The 17,602-nt window shown below is 40.1% G+C and overlaps 1 protein-coding gene and 1 long non-coding RNA gene across 2 annotated transcripts in view; one reads left to right on the plus strand and one right to left on the minus strand.

The window, feature by feature from the left end:
* Positions 1-17,602, plus strand: part of cxxc4 (CXXC finger 4) — a 43,897-nt gene that overhangs the window by 1,628 nt on the left and 24,667 nt on the right. Inside the window, exon 2 of the mRNA XM_032529300.1 lies at positions 841-1,772. Within this exon, the coding sequence (XP_032385191.1) occupies positions 954-1,772 (819 nt within the window). The 5' untranslated portion in view covers positions 841-953. The remainder of the gene's footprint in view (positions 1-840; positions 1,773-17,602) is intronic.
* Positions 13,607-17,602, minus strand: part of LOC116697831 (uncharacterized) — a 70,100-nt gene continuing 66,104 nt past the window's right edge. The window contains exon 3 of the long non-coding RNA XR_004334059.1: positions 13,607-13,645. This is a non-coding gene — a long non-coding RNA (uncharacterized LOC116697831). The remainder of the gene's footprint in view (positions 13,646-17,602) is intronic.

Here is a 17,602-nt window from a genome sequence, read left to right on the forward strand (position 1 = left end):
ACACACACACACACACACACACAATGCACATGTACACCCCCACTCATCCACTCACACCCCATCCTAAGGCAGCTGACAGTAGTTGGTCTGGTCCATGATCTGGATGTAAATCCACTGGTGGCTATCTGTGCTGTCATTGTGTAAATGTAATAGAGCTGACCGTGAAAGAATACCAGGTGCTCTTAAGAAAATGGACAAAGTTGGATTTACATGGACGGGCCAATTGTACTATTTGGATTAAATGAAAAATGTGAAAATATTATGACTACAAAAGGTTCCTCCTGGCAGCCAAAGCAGATGATTTTTAAGAGCTTATATATCAGGCCTGAGGTAAAAAATCTTTGTGTTTGTAGCTACTGCTGTCAAAATCTGAATCCTGGTGGGGCTCTCCTCTAACTTTTCAAAAAAGTGAAAAGTGATAGTTTGGACTAAATATTCAATATCTATGTTTTGATGAAATGTACCCTAGTGTATTAAAATGTATTTATTCATTCTGTTAAGTAGCTGATTGGACTTTTTTTCAAAATACGTAACAACACTTGACAAGACATCCAAAAATACTGTTGAAAGTGTGGCATCTTATCTGAAGCATGCTAATTCTTTCCCCCATTATAATAATGGCATGTTGGTCTGTCACAGCTATCACGTTATTGTCACCAGATGAAGAAAAGTTCTGACTATTTGTGATAGTTTCCATTAGAAAATACAGGGCGTAAACAATGTGCCAGAAGATTCTTCAAATGTTCAGCAGTTGAAGTACAGAAATGAAATCTGATTAGAATTAAAACATCTGCCTCTTTATGTGTAACTGTTTTTTTTTTGTTTTATTTTTGCTTTTAGCACTGGAGAAGATAAACCAGGATGGTAGCACACTGTTCGTAACCAGCTCCAGTTTGACAAAGGCCACCGTACCTCGCTCTCTTCTCCTGAACACTGAAAACCATTCCTCAGCCATGGCTAACATAAACAATGCACTTTGCATTGAAAACGGACAGAATGCAGATGTGTCTCTGTTACAAAAGGATACTCTTCAGGATGGTGGATTAAGCCAGCTTTTGGATTATAATGCAGAAATGGAAAGGTACAGGTCTTTTGCAAACTTTTATAAAACCAATGGGGCATTTCCACAAAAGATTGCCCGCATCACGACGCCCATTTTCCCCAGTGCTAGAATTGGCATGTCCCCTTGGAACTGCGATAACGCCATGCTCTGGGGAAGGAAATCAGCGGCAATAAACCCTAATAGGACCAGCATGCATAGAAATGACTCCCAGAGGCCGGGGAAGCCTGGCGTGCCGCCAGAGACGCTGCAAATGGCAAATAATAATTTCCTCTCTACCTTATCCCCCGAACACTGCAGACCTTTAGCAGGAGAATGCATGAACAAGCTGAAATGCGGCGCTGCTGAAGCAGAGATAATGAATCTCCCAGAACGCGTTGGAACTTTTTCCGCTATCCCGGCTTTAGGGGGCATCTCATTACCTCCCGGGGTCATCGTCATGACAGCCCTTCACTCCCCCGCAGCCTCAGCAGCCGTTACAGACAGTGCGTTTCAAATTGCCAATCTGGCAGACTGCCCACAGAATAATTCCTCGGTATCCAGTGGAAACCCAGCGAAGAAGAAAAGGAAAAGGTGTGGGGTCTGTGCACCCTGCAGGCGGCTAATCAACTGTGGTGTCTGCAGCAGTTGTCGGAACCGCAAAACGGGCCACCAGATCTGCAAATTTAGGAAATGCGAGGAGCTGAAGAAGAAGCCAGGCTCGTCGCTGGAGGTGAGAACCGGGGCTCTGCTTCCCCTTCTTTTGTTATTATCCCCTTGCACTCCAAAGCATTAACCTTTTCATCCAGTCACGTTCTAAGCCCTTGGAAATTGTTTCCATGCCCACCCATGCCTGAACATCCCCCCGGCTTCTCAAATCTGCCTACCCGCCTAGCCTAATTGGCAGTAATTAGGGGTGTTTGTGTGGAGCGCAAGCTGAGCTTGGCTCAGACACCCCTAATTGCTGCCAGTCAGACTGGGGCTGGAACGCATCCGAACAACCCTGAGCTTGGCTCAGCTCCAAGCAGGGCTGGGAAATGGTTTTCAGCAGAGAGCCATCCCTCTCTGCACCCGGTCATTTTAACCAATTATGGAAACCGTCTCTGGATGGGGAGAATCAATATCCAGCACAGTCTCAGCCTCCGACCACCAAGAGATGGTGAAAAGTAATGGCAAGGCTGCTGATTTCACAAAAAATACCACAAGTTTTGTGTAGGAAGGGGAGTGAAACACCCAGACTTATTCTCTCCCACTGAAGCATGAATGTTTTGTGCATATACAGTAGGGTTGAGATACAATCATTTCATATCGTATTTGTGTCATTATGGCCAACCATTGATCAATCGGAGCATGCTACATATCATGAAGGCTGCAGAGGCAGAACAAAACATTGTCACATAGGAAAGAGAAAAACATATTAAGCAGAGGCTTAATTGACAATTAGCAAGAGGCCTCATTAGACACAATCAGAGGGAAGTGTTGCTTTTAAAGGTTCATTTTAATTGATTTATTTAGTAGCTGACATTTGGCTATCAAAGGCAAAGGCAGACTATCAATGTTAAATTGCAAATATGGTTCTCTTTACCCTGAGAGCCTGAACTTGCTCACTGGCTTAACATGAGCTTGTATGGATGAGTCACCAACAAATGCAACCTGAGGGCCTGATGATTTGCTCATTAATTAAGTACTTACATAGAGGGAATAAAAAAAGGTTAATTATAAAATATTACCTTATCTACTCATGGAAAAACACCATGGATGGATTCCTTGGTTTATTGTGAACCTGTGCCATCAGATTGATTGATTCTTGTTGGAATCCATTATAGATTTGTTGTTGTTGAAAATGTTCATTTTTGCAGAGAAGTCTTTAAGTTTAATTTTTAGCTGTGTTTTTCTTATTTTTTTGTGATGTAATTATATCACCAGTGCCTGTTGCTGTTCAGTGATTAGTGAATTATGGAAGGATTCAAAGTAGATTGAGATTGTACACGGATGCGGCTTTTTCTTGACCTCGTAGTGTTGACAAGCTCAATGTGACATAACATTATTTATTCAAAGGACTCATCATTTATGTTCATGTACTTCACAATCCAGTGTTACATGGAGGATGTCTGTCAGTTCAATCCCGGTTTGACAGTCTGCCATCCACAGCTAATATCACTGATTACAATCTCAGTAACTGTTAATGGATTTGACAAGAGTTCCAAGTATGAAAAGCGTTTCCACTTTGCAAGAGAAACAGAAATTGAAAAACAAAATCATTATTATTATTTTACTAAACATCTTTAACCCAGAACAGGGGGTCAGTCATATAAACACGTTGTGCAGACAAGCACCGTTCAAACCTACAGAGCTTTATTTTAAATGTGAGTTAAGATCCCAAAGTTTCCAAAAGTTTGTATCAGGACTCATTTTGGTGAAAACACTGCAAAAAACTCTCAAATTAGTGTTTGTATCTTGAAGCAAGAAGCACTACATTTAAGAACAAGGTGACTGGCAAAAACAATAACTAAATTTCACTTGCTTTAAGAAAATTATACTTTTAGGACTCACATTAAGGACAAAAAATTACACAAAAGAGATTTTTGCGGTGTAAAATGAAGATATCCAAATAATTTTCATTTTGTGCAGCCATTAAAACCATAGTCATACTGTATTTCATTTAATATTTTGTCCAGTATCTTAAAATGAGTGTTAGAACAAGCTGAAACAAAATAGAGACAGTATGGTAAACTCTGACTCTTACTGTGGTAGAAATTATGAGGAAAGCAGGGTTTAAGAGGTTAAAGAAAGGGGTCACTGATGGGTTATAGGTTGGACGTATTAACCATAGAAATGGGAAATCGGAAGCTTGTGTTGACTCCATATATCGTGTACTAACAGGTGTCGTCGAACAGGTGCCCAGGAAGCTAGCCTCCTGTTCATAATGCATGGGTAGACACACTTTTGGAAAACATCCATTTGCAAGGACGGTTAGAATTACCAAGGGTGTGAAAACCCCTCAAACAAATCCACACTTGCTTTTAAAAGCTCCTTCCCTGAGTTCAGTAATTCATATTATGGACTTCTCCATCAGTAATTGTTATTTGGAGTCTGCATCTGTAATTACAGGCGCACCTTCTGCTGCGGAAATGGCTTAGAGTTTAATGGCATCTCAGAGGTGAGAAGTTGTGCTCTTGCTTCAACAAACTTTAACACGGAACAAGGTTCCTTTTTATCCACCTTGTCTGTGGTGCTAATGGACGCTCACGGTGAATGAATTGAGAAGTGTGAGGAATCAGGTGTTGAAGTAAGAATTTAAAGCCCATGTGTGCTAATTCGCACATGAAAAGTAAAACGTATGCACCTTCTCTCGCTCTTTGTTAAGATGTACCCAAACACACTCTTAACACATACTCACGAACAAACACACGCACCAAATATGAGCCGAGCAGAGTACCTTGGAAGAGACGATAAGCTACTGGCAGCCAGTTAGATTTGGCTGTCAGTGTTTTCCACATGGGAATCACCCTGAACTAATTATATCTTAAGCAGCGGTGAAAAATGCAAATCAGAATTTTACTCACACCCCTGAAATCGGAGAGCCAATTTAATCTAATACCCCCTTTAATTTAGCGCGCTAATGCAAGGCCCTAGAGAATTGCCCTGTGTCACTGCTGTGCTGTTCTGCACCAGATTCTGCTCTCTCTCTCTAGCTCTCTCTCGCTCTCTCTCTCTCCGTCTCAGTGCTGCTCTCAGGCTCCAGGATGGATTAGTCTGGCAGAGGAATCTCATCTAACCTAACATTTCCAGAGCAGTTACCTTTGCGTAGCTTGAGCTCCTATGGCTCAAAGGTCCTTCATTAACTTTCAAATGCAATAATACTCGTATGTGGGCAAGCTGCGTCTTCACCTCTCCATTTACCTCACTTGTTTACCTCTACTTTGATTTCTCCAGAGACTAATGAAAAAGGGAGTCTGCATTTTTACTAAATTTTGTAAATGCCTGCCAGCTTGTGTTGCTTAACAGATTAATTATCATTGTGACACTAACATTAACCCAGTGTGAGGGCATCCACATGTGTTGTGTATGGTTTCTAATCTTTTTGGCTTGTGGCTTCTTTCAAATGAGTAGTTCTGACCCCTCATCACAGGTTATGGCCTCAGTGGACATTCGTGAGCAGCTCCCCTAAACAGTTGCCCCAAACATTGATTTTCCTTCTCAGATTGTTTCATTTGATAGATTTGTATACTCCTTAAGCGGTAAAAGGCCTCAAAAGAAAAAAACTTGTGTTAATTACTTCTATCTTGAAACCACTGAGGGTGTTCTATGGTACTTGGTATTCAGCATCCAATAAGTGTTTTAATGGTAACACCCTGCTTTAAAATAATCGTATAATCTTAAAAAGCAAAACATGTAGTCACTGCAGCTCCACAATGGCTTTTTAAGGTCTGTTCAAAGTTTATGATACAAGTTTATTATAATTTCAAAAGGTTTTATTTTAATTGAATTCAGTTTGTTAGGGACATTTTATATTGCTTTAATGAGGTGAGCTAATGTGGGGGTTTCTTTCATAAATCTAGTTTTTAAGACTATATACATCTTATGTACATTTTCAAATATTCTTCAAGGTTGAAACTCAAACTTTATAATAATCTTTCTGAGACTGAGACTTCTTAAGACATATACAATTCATAATTTAATTTGATTTTGTTCTTAGTGGTTTAGATGTTTAAACATGACACTGAAACTAAAGTGCTCTACTGTTAATGTTCTGACATAAAACCATATTACTTGAAATAGAGCAATAAAAACTTCATTGCTATAATGAATTAATAAAAGGCCTTTCAGAAGTTGAACTTAGTACAATATTTGTTGAAAGTTATATAAGTCTGTGTCTGTTTTCCACTGTGTTGTGCAGTCAGACATTTCATTTAATCAACACAACAACAAGTCTGACCAATGTAAGGAAATCTTACAGGACGCTTTCAATCTAACATCTAAGCAGACTCTAAAAATATTTCCAACATATGGATTTGACGTGTACACTTCATGTGTTATTTATGTTGATTTCAAGGTTTTGCTTCTGAATGTCTCAATAATGCAGACTTTCCATCAGGAGTTTGATGCCTACAGATAGATGTCTAAAACAACATTCTCCTCACTATAAATATACCTTACTATACTCTACTTACTATAACTATATGATCTGATACAAACATAATCATAAGATTTAAAGTGCCAGCTCACTGGGTAGTTGACTATATTGACAAGAACACTTGACTTAGACAGCCCTTCTGTTTATGCCATTCATATTAGTGACTAAGACAAAGAAAAATTCTTGAAATGGCAACATCCAAAGGGGCTCCAATTTGATTAGTAGCATGACATGGTGTAGCCTAGTAAAAGCAGGAAAAGGGCACAACTAAAATCTAATTGAACAGATTCCCTCTTCAATGAACATGTCAAAGGCCAGCGTCAAGATGTGCAGGAAAACAGCATCCTTGAGTAAGGGGATGTTCTTTCTCTCCCTCTACTCTTTGTGTAGGGTTGATATGACAACATGAAATGGGTGAAATGAAAAGGTGGCATGGCTGCCAAGAAACCTTTGCAATTGTGATAAAAGACAAGGCCCGAAATGGTAGGAAATTGGAACTTGAGGAAAATAGCTGGGATTCAGCCCCTTAATGAGAGCACGGGAGCCAAATAAGCAACGGCAGCCAGGTCTAATTTGTTTTAGGTGTGCTCAGAATAGATAAGGACAAATCTGTGGCCTTCACACCCTCCCCCAACCTTCGCCTCCCAGGAGATAACACTGAGTGCTGCCAGCCAATCTCCGTGGGCAAAGGAGAGGGGGTAAAGAAATAATAAATATTAAAAAAAAAGGAAGAAGGAAATGCCGGAGGGACAGACGGCCTTTAGATCTGCAGATCTCTAACTTACTGGATTTATTCAAGCTTCAAAACTGCAGATTAATTTGGTCGCAGAGGTCTGGGGGTGTGTGAAGAGAAGGGAAAATGAGGCCGTACACTGCCGCGCATCTCAACCTAAAGGGCAACCTTAAGCTCCTGTCAAGACAATAGGATTTTGCCATCTAAACCACATTGCAGAGTGCTTAATTATACACATCTTCCCTGCAAGCTACCCTCAGCTACCTAGGAGCATGGGTCCCCTTATTCATTTTCATGCCCTTTTTCCCCTAGATTGGTCGTGCTGTGTGGATTTTCTGTCAGCTTCCATTTGCACTGAGTAGCTGTCCTCCTTAGGCCTCAGCTGTGCTCAAAAAGGCACAACCTCACGGCACTGTTAAAGAATTCATCGTTTTTTGCCACTGCCACCAATTAAGGTCAAAGTGTAATCGGAGGCGTCTGGACGATGCCCTTACATTATGTGGTCTGTTGCCTCTTCTGCCTCTGTTTGATTTAACATCCCTGGTTCAGTGGTGAAAGAGAACTCATTGCCATTGTCTAAGTGGGAAAGAGAGAGAGAGAGAGAGAGACTAGAGGAGAGAGAATCGAGATAACTGAAGAGGGAGGAGCGAGCGAGCGAGAGAGCAGAGAGATAGAAGTGAGAGAGAGACGAGAGAGAGAGAGAGGGGGGGTAGGAAGCAGCCCAGTGGAGGATGGACAGCGTGAAAGAGCAGGTGCGGGGGGACGTTAATGTGTGGCACTTTAAATTTTAAAAAGATGAAAATCAATTATTGATGCTGACTTGACTGAGAAGTTAAAAGGTATCTCGTCATTACTGAGAGCCTGTGTAAAAAAAAAAAAAAAAAAAAAAAAAGTGTTGGAAAAAGGGAGAGAGTCTTCAGCAAATGCATCATGTAATTGTGATGAGGGCATGAGCATTGCAACTAGGCGTTTTTGTTCTCCATAAAAAATGATGTGATCTTGACTTATTTTGATTCCTGCACATATTTTATCTTTTGGCAACAGTTTTTACAAAGCCCTTAAAGAAATTTTGCCCTAATTGAGTTAAGTGCAACTAGCCCAGTGGTAAATGATTGAACTGATGTAACATTACAGTAAAAGTAATGTACAGTAGATTAGAAAAAGTATTTCCCATTTTCAATCCGCTACTACCAAATTCCTCCAAAAGGCATATTGATACTTACTTTGTGGCTTTATCATACACCTGGGTATAAGCTATATTATTACAGGATCCCTACCGAGATATAGCTTTTTGTTAAAGAGTAAGATCATTTTTGTTTCACCCACTCTATTTAAATAAACACTTGTTTTAACATCTATAGAGCCAGCAATTTTCACATGTAAATGGGGAAATTAAGGGTTAATGTCAACCAAACCAGAGTTGTTAAAACAGTGGAAAGGCAAACCAACACGGCTTTTGATAGTTTCCGTAGAACCTGAATGAAATGTATTTTACAATGATAAAATTGGTGTTTCCTTAAATGAACTTTTGTGGGTTTGGCGACAGCAAATTTGGGGCCGTTTCATGTTAAACAAAAAGGATCTTAACATAATGTTGTCAGACACTTAAGAAGAATAATCTGAGAACATCAGTGGAAAAAACAAGCACTAGTGGGCAAAAACTGATTGTGCGAGATTGCCCATGAACGTTACATTGCAGCTTGTTTTGTGCATGAGACAAAAGCCAGTTTAACAAGTCACCAACTAATAATAAAGGGTTAAAATAATCCAACAATTCTAAAGTGTAGAGAAAATGCTTTGTATATGATGATTTGCATTTCAGTCTCTCTTACTCTCTCTCCCACTCAAAGATAGATCTCTATGACAGACCACTAAATTACAGTTCTTCTATCGATTTCTAACATTTTTCCTTAAGTCAAACCTCAACATTGTCCTCACTGCTCAGAGCACTTACTTCCTGCTGTGGGTCTGGATGATGTGATGCTTCTTTGTGCCTAAGATGATGACATTACCCTGGCCATGATGGGTTCACTGACTGTAGACCAGAATTTATCACTTATGAACAGAAACTCTACTTCAAAGTCCTCCTTGTTGGTGCAACTGCTTATATAAATGTGGAAGTCATGAAAAAAATCATGTGAACTGGATAGTTTCTTGCATTGCAGTGCCAATCAGTTGTGCATTTGACAATATCAATTACAGGCATATTGAGATGTATACTACAGATTGAAACGTTGTGTGTTGCTCAATTTATAACAAACCATAGGACTGCGATTACGAACATTTTGGATGTGAAGAGTATCAGAAAAAAGGATTTTGTTTTACTTGTGGTCTTGTCTTGTATTTTGGTGATGTTGCTCCTCCACCGTCCTTTTTTACATTTGGATCACAGATTGCGTCTTTTAAAAAGTTGTTTCCTTTGGTAGCAACTCTTAAATCTGATATTCCCCCCCCCGTAGATTTGTGTGCAATTGATGGGTTAAAGCATAGAAAACATCGGGATGGTCCTTTAACTTGTAAAGTGACTTGATGCACGTTACAATATTGACCTGCAAAAGAAAAAGAAAACTAAAATCTTTGTTAACCTCATTGTAGTTGGCCAAACAGCCAACATTAAAACGTTGTATACAGGGCCATACAATTGCAGGACTGCGGATCCCCTAATGAGTTTATGTCTATAAGTTAAAGGCAGTAAATGACAGATGGCTTTGTGCCATTCAGCCAGAATAATGACGTAAAAGCGCATATGTGAGTGACAACTGGTGATGGGAGAAATCGGTCAACATGGTTTAGGCGTCTCAGTTTCTGCAAGTCAAATCCCCGCATGCTGCCACCACCGCTATTGTGGCTTTGCTCTTGCATTATGAATATTTCATGGCAAGCATCTGACACCATGCCCAGAAAGATATTTCAAGGTTTTTTTCAGATAGAAACCCTGGGGTTAGAGAGTGTCACAGAGGCGTGAAGTCAGTCTGAGGCCCCCAGGCGAAGGATAGGATTTATGATGCACCGGATGATGACATCAGGTGGATATTTTCTTTTTCTGAGCGGAGAGCCCCTTTGTCCTCCACCACTGATAAACCATTGAGCTGTTTGTTGTCACTTCTCTAAAGATCTGTCTGTGGGATTCTGTTGAGTAGAGAAATGATTTCAATCTGCTCTGAGTGCAAGCTGTGTTTTGACAAACTGTGACCGGTTTCCCCATCTGATCAGTGTAGAGCTGGAATGACTAAGCAGGGGGGAGTCTGCTTGGATTAGCTCCGTCTTAAATGCTGCCTTTAGCATATTACATTGCCCACTGGCTTTCTCCTGACGAGGTCTCTCTTCTTTTTGTCTTTGTCAAGTTTAACCATCCAGTTTAACTAAAGCCTGCTTATGAACTTATTCCTCATTTTAGGTTACTTCAAGTGAAATATTAGTCTTATGACTCTAACTAGATGACTTTAATCCTTGTTTTTCTTTCTTCTTAGGAAGGGAGTTTTTCTTTACACACGCCTGGAGAGCTGGCCCTACAGTGCTATTTTATGTGTGTATCTCAGCCAAATTAAATAAAACCAAACAGCGTTGGATTTTCCAACTCAAATGCATTAGTACAGTGGTTCCCAAGCTATTTGGCCCAAAATTATGCTTCTCCAAAGATAAACGCCTCCGCGAACCTACAGTATGCAAAGAAGGGTGTTATGGGTAACCGGGTAACCGTAGATCACACCTCCTGCAAGATGATTGGTTGATTGGGAGGCAGGTTTAAAACGAAGATGAAAACGGATGTAAACAGTCTACATACGTGTTTAAAACAAAGCAATGTCGTACATGTCCAGTTCAACCAAAAAGTCATGAAGCAGTAAAAGTATAAAATAGAGGAAAGTCTGAGAAAAACCCCATAACTGAGTGTAGCAGGGGTTTGATTTACTGCTTTCTGCTCCTGTTACTCATCTTGTGACCCTTAGATTTATCTTGTACCTGGTGTCAAAAGTATTTTACCCCCGATTTCCATTTAAAATTTTTCTCTTACTTATCTCTTACTATATCCCTATAGTTGCTTAAGATAGAAAATAAGTATCCTGGATGATTTGTTTATTAAGGTTTATTTCTCTAGAGTCCATCAGAACTTAAGAAAAGAGCCGAGATTTAGTTTGAGATCTTGTCCATTACAAAAACAAAAACAACAATGAGTCTCAACTTCTGCTGCTATGGAGAATACGTCAGTCAGAGGCACAAATCAGAACCGTGCAAAATCAAAATGTGTTGTCCTTGATGTTTGACCACTGTCCGTGAGCAGTGCACGTGATGCAATTGGATGTTTCTTCAGAAATTTTTACCATTGTGCACCTTTGGAATCATGGTTTATGCAACTTACATACAACAAAGTTGATGATCTTTCTTTTTTTTTTTACCTTTATCCAAGGAAGTTTTACTGAGAGCCCAGCTCCCTTTTTCTTTTGTCATTAAGTGGAAAACACTTACTCAATGACACACATTCACAGCTAGGGCCAATGACCAGCTCCATTGCAGCAGTTGGGGTTAAGGGCCTTGCTCAAGGGCCCACCACTGGTACTAATGAGACAAGGGAAGCGCTGTTTCTTTACCTCCCCCCCCCCACAGATTTATCCTGCCGGGGATCACAAAAACATTTAGCACACCACTGCCCACTTTCTACTGATACTGATGATCTAATCAATGAGGTTTCATGCCCGTCCAAGCAAAAAATGCTCCAATTGTTAGACACCTGACATTGTCAATGGGGCAAAAAAAATAGGAATTTTACTTCACAAAAAATGGGCTCCCAAAATAAGGGTTGTTTTTAGACAGACCTGCCCCCACTGATGAAAAAAATAAATCCTAACGGAAAAACTGCAATGTATGTACGTGGCCGTCATAAAAAAAGCTGATCCCTCCCCAAATCCTTGTCTGTGAAGCGCCACATTCGGTAAACTTTCTTTTAACTTTACTTCCACCATTTTTCTTTTCAATGCTACATTGATTACTCAAGCAGTGCCGCCACATACTTACACACTTTCTTTCTTAATTTGACGGTGGAAAGCGAGCATCAAAGAATTGTGATTCAATTATTGACGCAATTATTGACGCAAAACAAATAGGTGGTCAATCAGCTTATGTGTTGTAACGATGAGAGTTTGTTGTGAACTACCGGTAGGCCTATTTCAGCAACGACTGACCTCATTGATTTTATCCACCAATGTTGATTTTTACATGTTGATTTGGTGGGTTGCAGGTGCTAATTATATGCCTTGCCAGCATCTGTTGCTTATACATTTTGTATAATAAGTAGCCGTATGGTATAAGCCCAGTAAACGCACTGTACTTGACAGGTGCATAGTGGCTGTACATATTCAAATCTTTACTGAACTTACATTTTTCTTACTCATTGAATTTGATGCACAGATTAATTTGACTCAAGTCTCCATCACATGAGTGCAGTTAAAGATTGAACTTCAGCTGTGTGTATTTTCTAATCCTAAACTAAATATGATGTTGATTTATAGTAAATATGCAGAGCTCTGCGTACAGACCTTCTGAGTTTTAAGGGCTCCCACACAGATGCTGAGAAATCTGCTCAAAACAAGAAGGCCTGCTCCTACTTTGCATTTCAATTTAACATTTCAGAGAACTGGCAGCATGTTGGCTCGCTTAGCCCTCGCTTCGTTACACCCACATGGCTTCTCGCCGTGCTTGCTGACGTCTTGCACTGTTCAAAGGGCTGCAACTTGGCTGAAAAATTGGGGATTTCCATACCAGATCCCTCAGGTATCTACACATTCAAACGTGTGTCCTGCTCATCTTCCCCCCAAATGTGTGTCCTGCTCATCTTCCCCCTCTTCCCCTGCTCCCACCCTGCAACGCCTGCCCTTCTCCCCGTTCACACTGCTCTAATTCTCGAAGCTCAATGACCTCACCGGCGCATCTTTTTGTTTGGTTTTCCTGAAATATCAGCAGCACCTGAAAGCTTCTCCGCTGTCTCCTATTTAGGGCTTGCTCCCAAAGGAGAGTTAGCTTCGTAGTAGCCCAGTGTTAAATTGCTTTACTTCGACAAGGGTATTTAGGTGAAGCTAATTGAAATGGAGGCCAGCACTGTTGTACTTAGTAGCAGGTAGGTGATCCCAGCTACAGGCGGCAGCCTCTGATCCAAGGGTGCTGCCTCAGTATTTTCCTACGTGGGTCGGCTCCACCTCCGTCTGTGTAGGCAGGGATTTTCCATGCATGATAAATGGAAGAGGCGTGGTGCCTGGGCGCTGTTTCAGCTGCAGAATGTTGCTCCCCGTTTAGCCTGGATATCTCTCACATTGTATGAGTGCACTGTATTAGTGTTATTATTAAAGCGTAAAAGACCATGTGAAATATGCCTCTGTAAGGTTGTTTCTGCCATTGCACCATATTGTGATGACAAATGCTGATGAATTACTGGACAAAAAGATCTTGAGCATATATAAGCATTAGTTATTCATGTAAGCAATTGATGCTTGTAAATGCAGAACCCCGTTTAAAAACTACAAATTTGGTTTTACAAATAATTTTGAAGGAAACATAACTGTGATATCCTTGGACTACAGAAGTTATAAGGAGGAGGTCAGGACGGATGGTTGGGTGTACAAACGTGATTCACGTACTGGATCTCCTGTATTTTAGCTTTAGGCTATGTTTAGATGGAAACGATCTGAAGAGAAAACGGCGTGAAATCAATCAGCGTGCACATGGTGACGCAAAAGTGTGTGAAGTTCTATATAGTATGCACCAGGCGGCTAGGTGGCAGTGTGAAGCACTGCAACACCACCAAGTCCGCCCGCCTGTGTAGAACCTTCCTTGTACTAATCTCCCTATTAGCGCAAAACCAAAACATGGCAGAGAAAACAACAAAAGCTGACAATTTTGTCTGGACAGACGAGGAGGTGGAGTTACTGCTCCAAACGACTTTAGATTGCAAAGCCACAAAGGGCGTGGACTGGGAGCCCTGCCAGTCAAAATATTTAGACATGTTTATCAGAGCAGCTAGGGCAACTCAAAGGTCTGACGTATAGAAATAATCCAACATGTTTGTTGTTATTTTCCTGTACTGTACCCTTTAGACGGGAACGTGACGGTGGGGCGTTTTTAAGACTTTCACTCTGGGGGGTGGTTTCAGAAAAACGCTGTTGCCGTCTAAACGAAAGGCACATCTGATCAAATATTTTGAGCGTTGTCGTGTTAACAGGGCAGTGGCTCAGTGGTAAAGTGGTTGTCTGCCAATCGGAAGGACGGGGTTTCGATCCCCAGTGCATGGCTTCTCGTAGTGCTCCTATCAGTTAATACTACCTATAGATACTGATACAGCTTCGTAGTCAAAGATATCATTAAACACAATGCTGAACACCTAATGAAAAACTTAAACAGGCATCCTTTGACATTGTGGTGATGCATACTTATAACTGCGGTGTCCTGTGTTCTATTTCAGCCACGGACCTTGTGGACCATGTTTCCTATCTGTATCTCAACTGTCATAACCAATAGCATCAAGCAACAGGGTTCACATAGTTTGTTGGACAGAAAAAGCTGGTTAATACCCAAAGATGTGAAGGGTAAATTAATTTTGATCTCACATAAGGTAGAAATCTGGAACACTGACAAAGGTTTGAAACTTGCAAGCATCTTGCAATTTAGGCCATGCCCCAATCAGTGATGTCACTGGCTCAGCAGGTGTTTTTCCGCCAGCTGATGGAAAACATCTGCTGTGACATCTCCGATTGGGGCGTGTCTAGAGCAGAGCTGCAGAATGCTGTTCAGAAATGTGATTTGGAGTGGATTTACCCTTTTCAACATTTGACCGTTTCCATCAACACATACTGACTTCCTCATAAAGCATATTGCAGTGCTGCCCCAGTTATACTGGGCTCGTTCTATTTCACTGTCCAATCAACGGCTTCCTCAGTGTTTGATAAAAAGTGTATTTTCTGAAGCCACAGAGCCTTGGCCTGTCTCTGTGCAAACCCACTCCTATGGAGGGCTAGTAAAATATACGTCCTACAGGAATACTGCACTGTAATTACATTCCCCCATTAGCATACGGAGGCATAGAGTCACACTGCACTCAGCCTCCAGCAGCACTTTGCCATATGGTGCGTCTGTGCTTCTCAGGCGTTATTTGGCAAGACTTTGGCAGAAGGTCAAATATCAAGTCAGAGGACTGTGCCAGAATTGCATCTATGCTAATTGCTCCCTTGCTCTCTCTCTCTCTTCCTCTGCTCCCTCATCCATCTCATGCTCCTCGCTCTCCCCCTCTCCCACTAAAGTAAGTAATCTGCTTTAGGATGTATCTGAGATGGATTTGGTTTTCCTTCATTGCCCCTCAGCCTAATCTCCCCCCTGTGACCAACCTGCCTCTCCCAGGCAAAGCTCTTAAGCACACCATTATACACACCCCCCCCCCCCCCCCCCACACACACACACACACACACTTCATACATGTCTAGTCAGCAAAAAAACTCCCAAATTCCTCATTACTCTCAAACATCTGCAATACACTTAGCTTGATTTGCTCGAACGGATGCCTGGTGCAAGGCTAGGCCTTGAATTAAAAGATTGTAACTGCACAACATTTCAGTATTGGAATGCTATCATGATACTGGTACTTAGAGTAAGGCTGGGTTCAAATAATTGATTCTCAAAAAAAAAAAACAATCTTTGAGTGATCTGATGTTGATGTCTGATAATAAGATCCTAAAATCCATCTTTGAATATGTTAAAAATGTTTAAAGAACTTAAAACTTTTATGACGTCAATTCTTAATGTAAACATGAACCGTAATAATATTTGATAATTGCTTCTTGCTTGTGCAATTTACAGCATAAGTCCTTGGAGAATCTCATTTAAATTCAAGCAAAGCTGTTATTTTAGCTGAAATTTCCCTAAACTTATTGATATAGAATCAAAAACGTAATTGTATCGGGACCTTGTGAATCGGAATCAAATTAATTCAAGTGGTGTGGTTATCCGAACACACATACTGCTGTTACTCAATTTGTTAATATCTAAAGTCTGAAAGTCCTCCGTTGAACAATCCTATATGCTGGTGGTCTGTGTAAAATATGAGCTAAAAACATTGCTGGTACATGGGTTGACAAAATACTGATTCAACATCAACCTTGTGTATTATAGGCAGCAGATATTTTTGATCACACATTGATTCTTAAGAGAGGAAAATTCTGACATTTGTTTCAACATTTCATTTAAGGCTGTCAATTTATCAAAATACTAAAGAAAACTACAGTAACAGTAAAAGTGACAGAAACACTGCAATGATTCAAGAGCAATTTTATTTCCACTTCTAAGTATCTTTTTGGGCTTTAGAATTGACATCTCTCTGGTTCATTATGTTATGTTATGTCATATTGTAAAGACTGTGAAAGTAATAATCTAAGGGAACTGTAAAAAAAAAAAAGAAACCTTTAATGGGCGACGAGATAGTGTTTAATTAAAAACACTGTTGGCTGTGAGCATTTTGTAGGTTCAGTACAAATATCAGTTAAGAAAAAGTATTTATTTTTGTTGCATGGACATAAAACAGTGTTGTGCCATCCAATACTTCCCCAAAGGGGATATTTGAGTTTTAATAACTAACTAACTAACTAACTAACTAACTAACATAAAACAAAGAAAAAGCAGCAAATCTGTATTCTAATTTTCTGTTTATTTATTTTGGACAGTGCATATTAATTAACTTTGACATTGTCAGTTGTGGAAGTATTCAGATGCTTTTCTGAGGTAAAAAGTATGTTAGTATTATTAGCAAAACATACATTAAGTAACAAAAATAAATACTCATAATTCCAAAAATTTGCTCCTGTGACTGTTATATAATTACGTATTAATATATGTGTGTAAGTAGCATTTATTAGTTGGTTTGGGTGGAGGTTGGTTTGACTATTTAATATAGTGTTGGGTGATTTCATCTATTACAGCGCATCATATTTTATCAGCACATCACTATGTTTTGTAGTTAAACTCTAATCTGTAATGTAGTGGAGTAAAAAATAGAATATTACATCATCTTAACTAATTTCCAGCCGAAGTCCCAACACAAGCAAAAAGTTAGAGTCAATCTGAAATAGCATTAACTGGCCTATAATATTATGATTTACATTAAAGATGGTTTTATCCATTAGGATGTTTAGCGCATTACAATACCACTTTACTGTACCTTTAAGAAATGTAAATTACCCAGCCGTTAACAACTGGAGCAAAAAATATTTGGGCCGTAAACAAATAAACCACAAAACAGAAAGATGTTTAATCAAAGCAAATGCTTATTCCATTACAGTTACTTCTTAACGTATAATCACCAGAATGAAGGTTATTAATAATGCTGTCTATACGTATATGCAAGTAATAGACAAGGTTTAAGCCTTTTCACAGTGAGTGTGTTTGCGTTTCGGTGATGTGATGCAGGACGTAGGGCAGTGGCATGTGGATGACTAGATGAGTGGTCTGTCCGTGATAGCGGCCTTGGAGTAGTACCTTTTATAAACGGCATTGGGTGGTTAGAATATTGGCTACAAGCTTCAAGATGAGATTTCAACCCCCACCCACCAACGCCTGCAACAGTGCAGGTGATGGATTGCTATACCTTCCAGGTTTGAGCTTGGCAACGCCCCAATATTCCTGCAGAATAAAGTGACAGGCAATATATAACGCATCAGTAAAG

The sequence above is a fragment of the Etheostoma spectabile genome, chromosome 2, assembly GCF_008692095.1.
Source record: "Etheostoma spectabile isolate EspeVRDwgs_2016 chromosome 2, UIUC_Espe_1.0, whole genome shotgun sequence".
Taxonomy (NCBI): domain Eukaryota; kingdom Metazoa; phylum Chordata; class Actinopteri; order Perciformes; family Percidae; genus Etheostoma; species Etheostoma spectabile.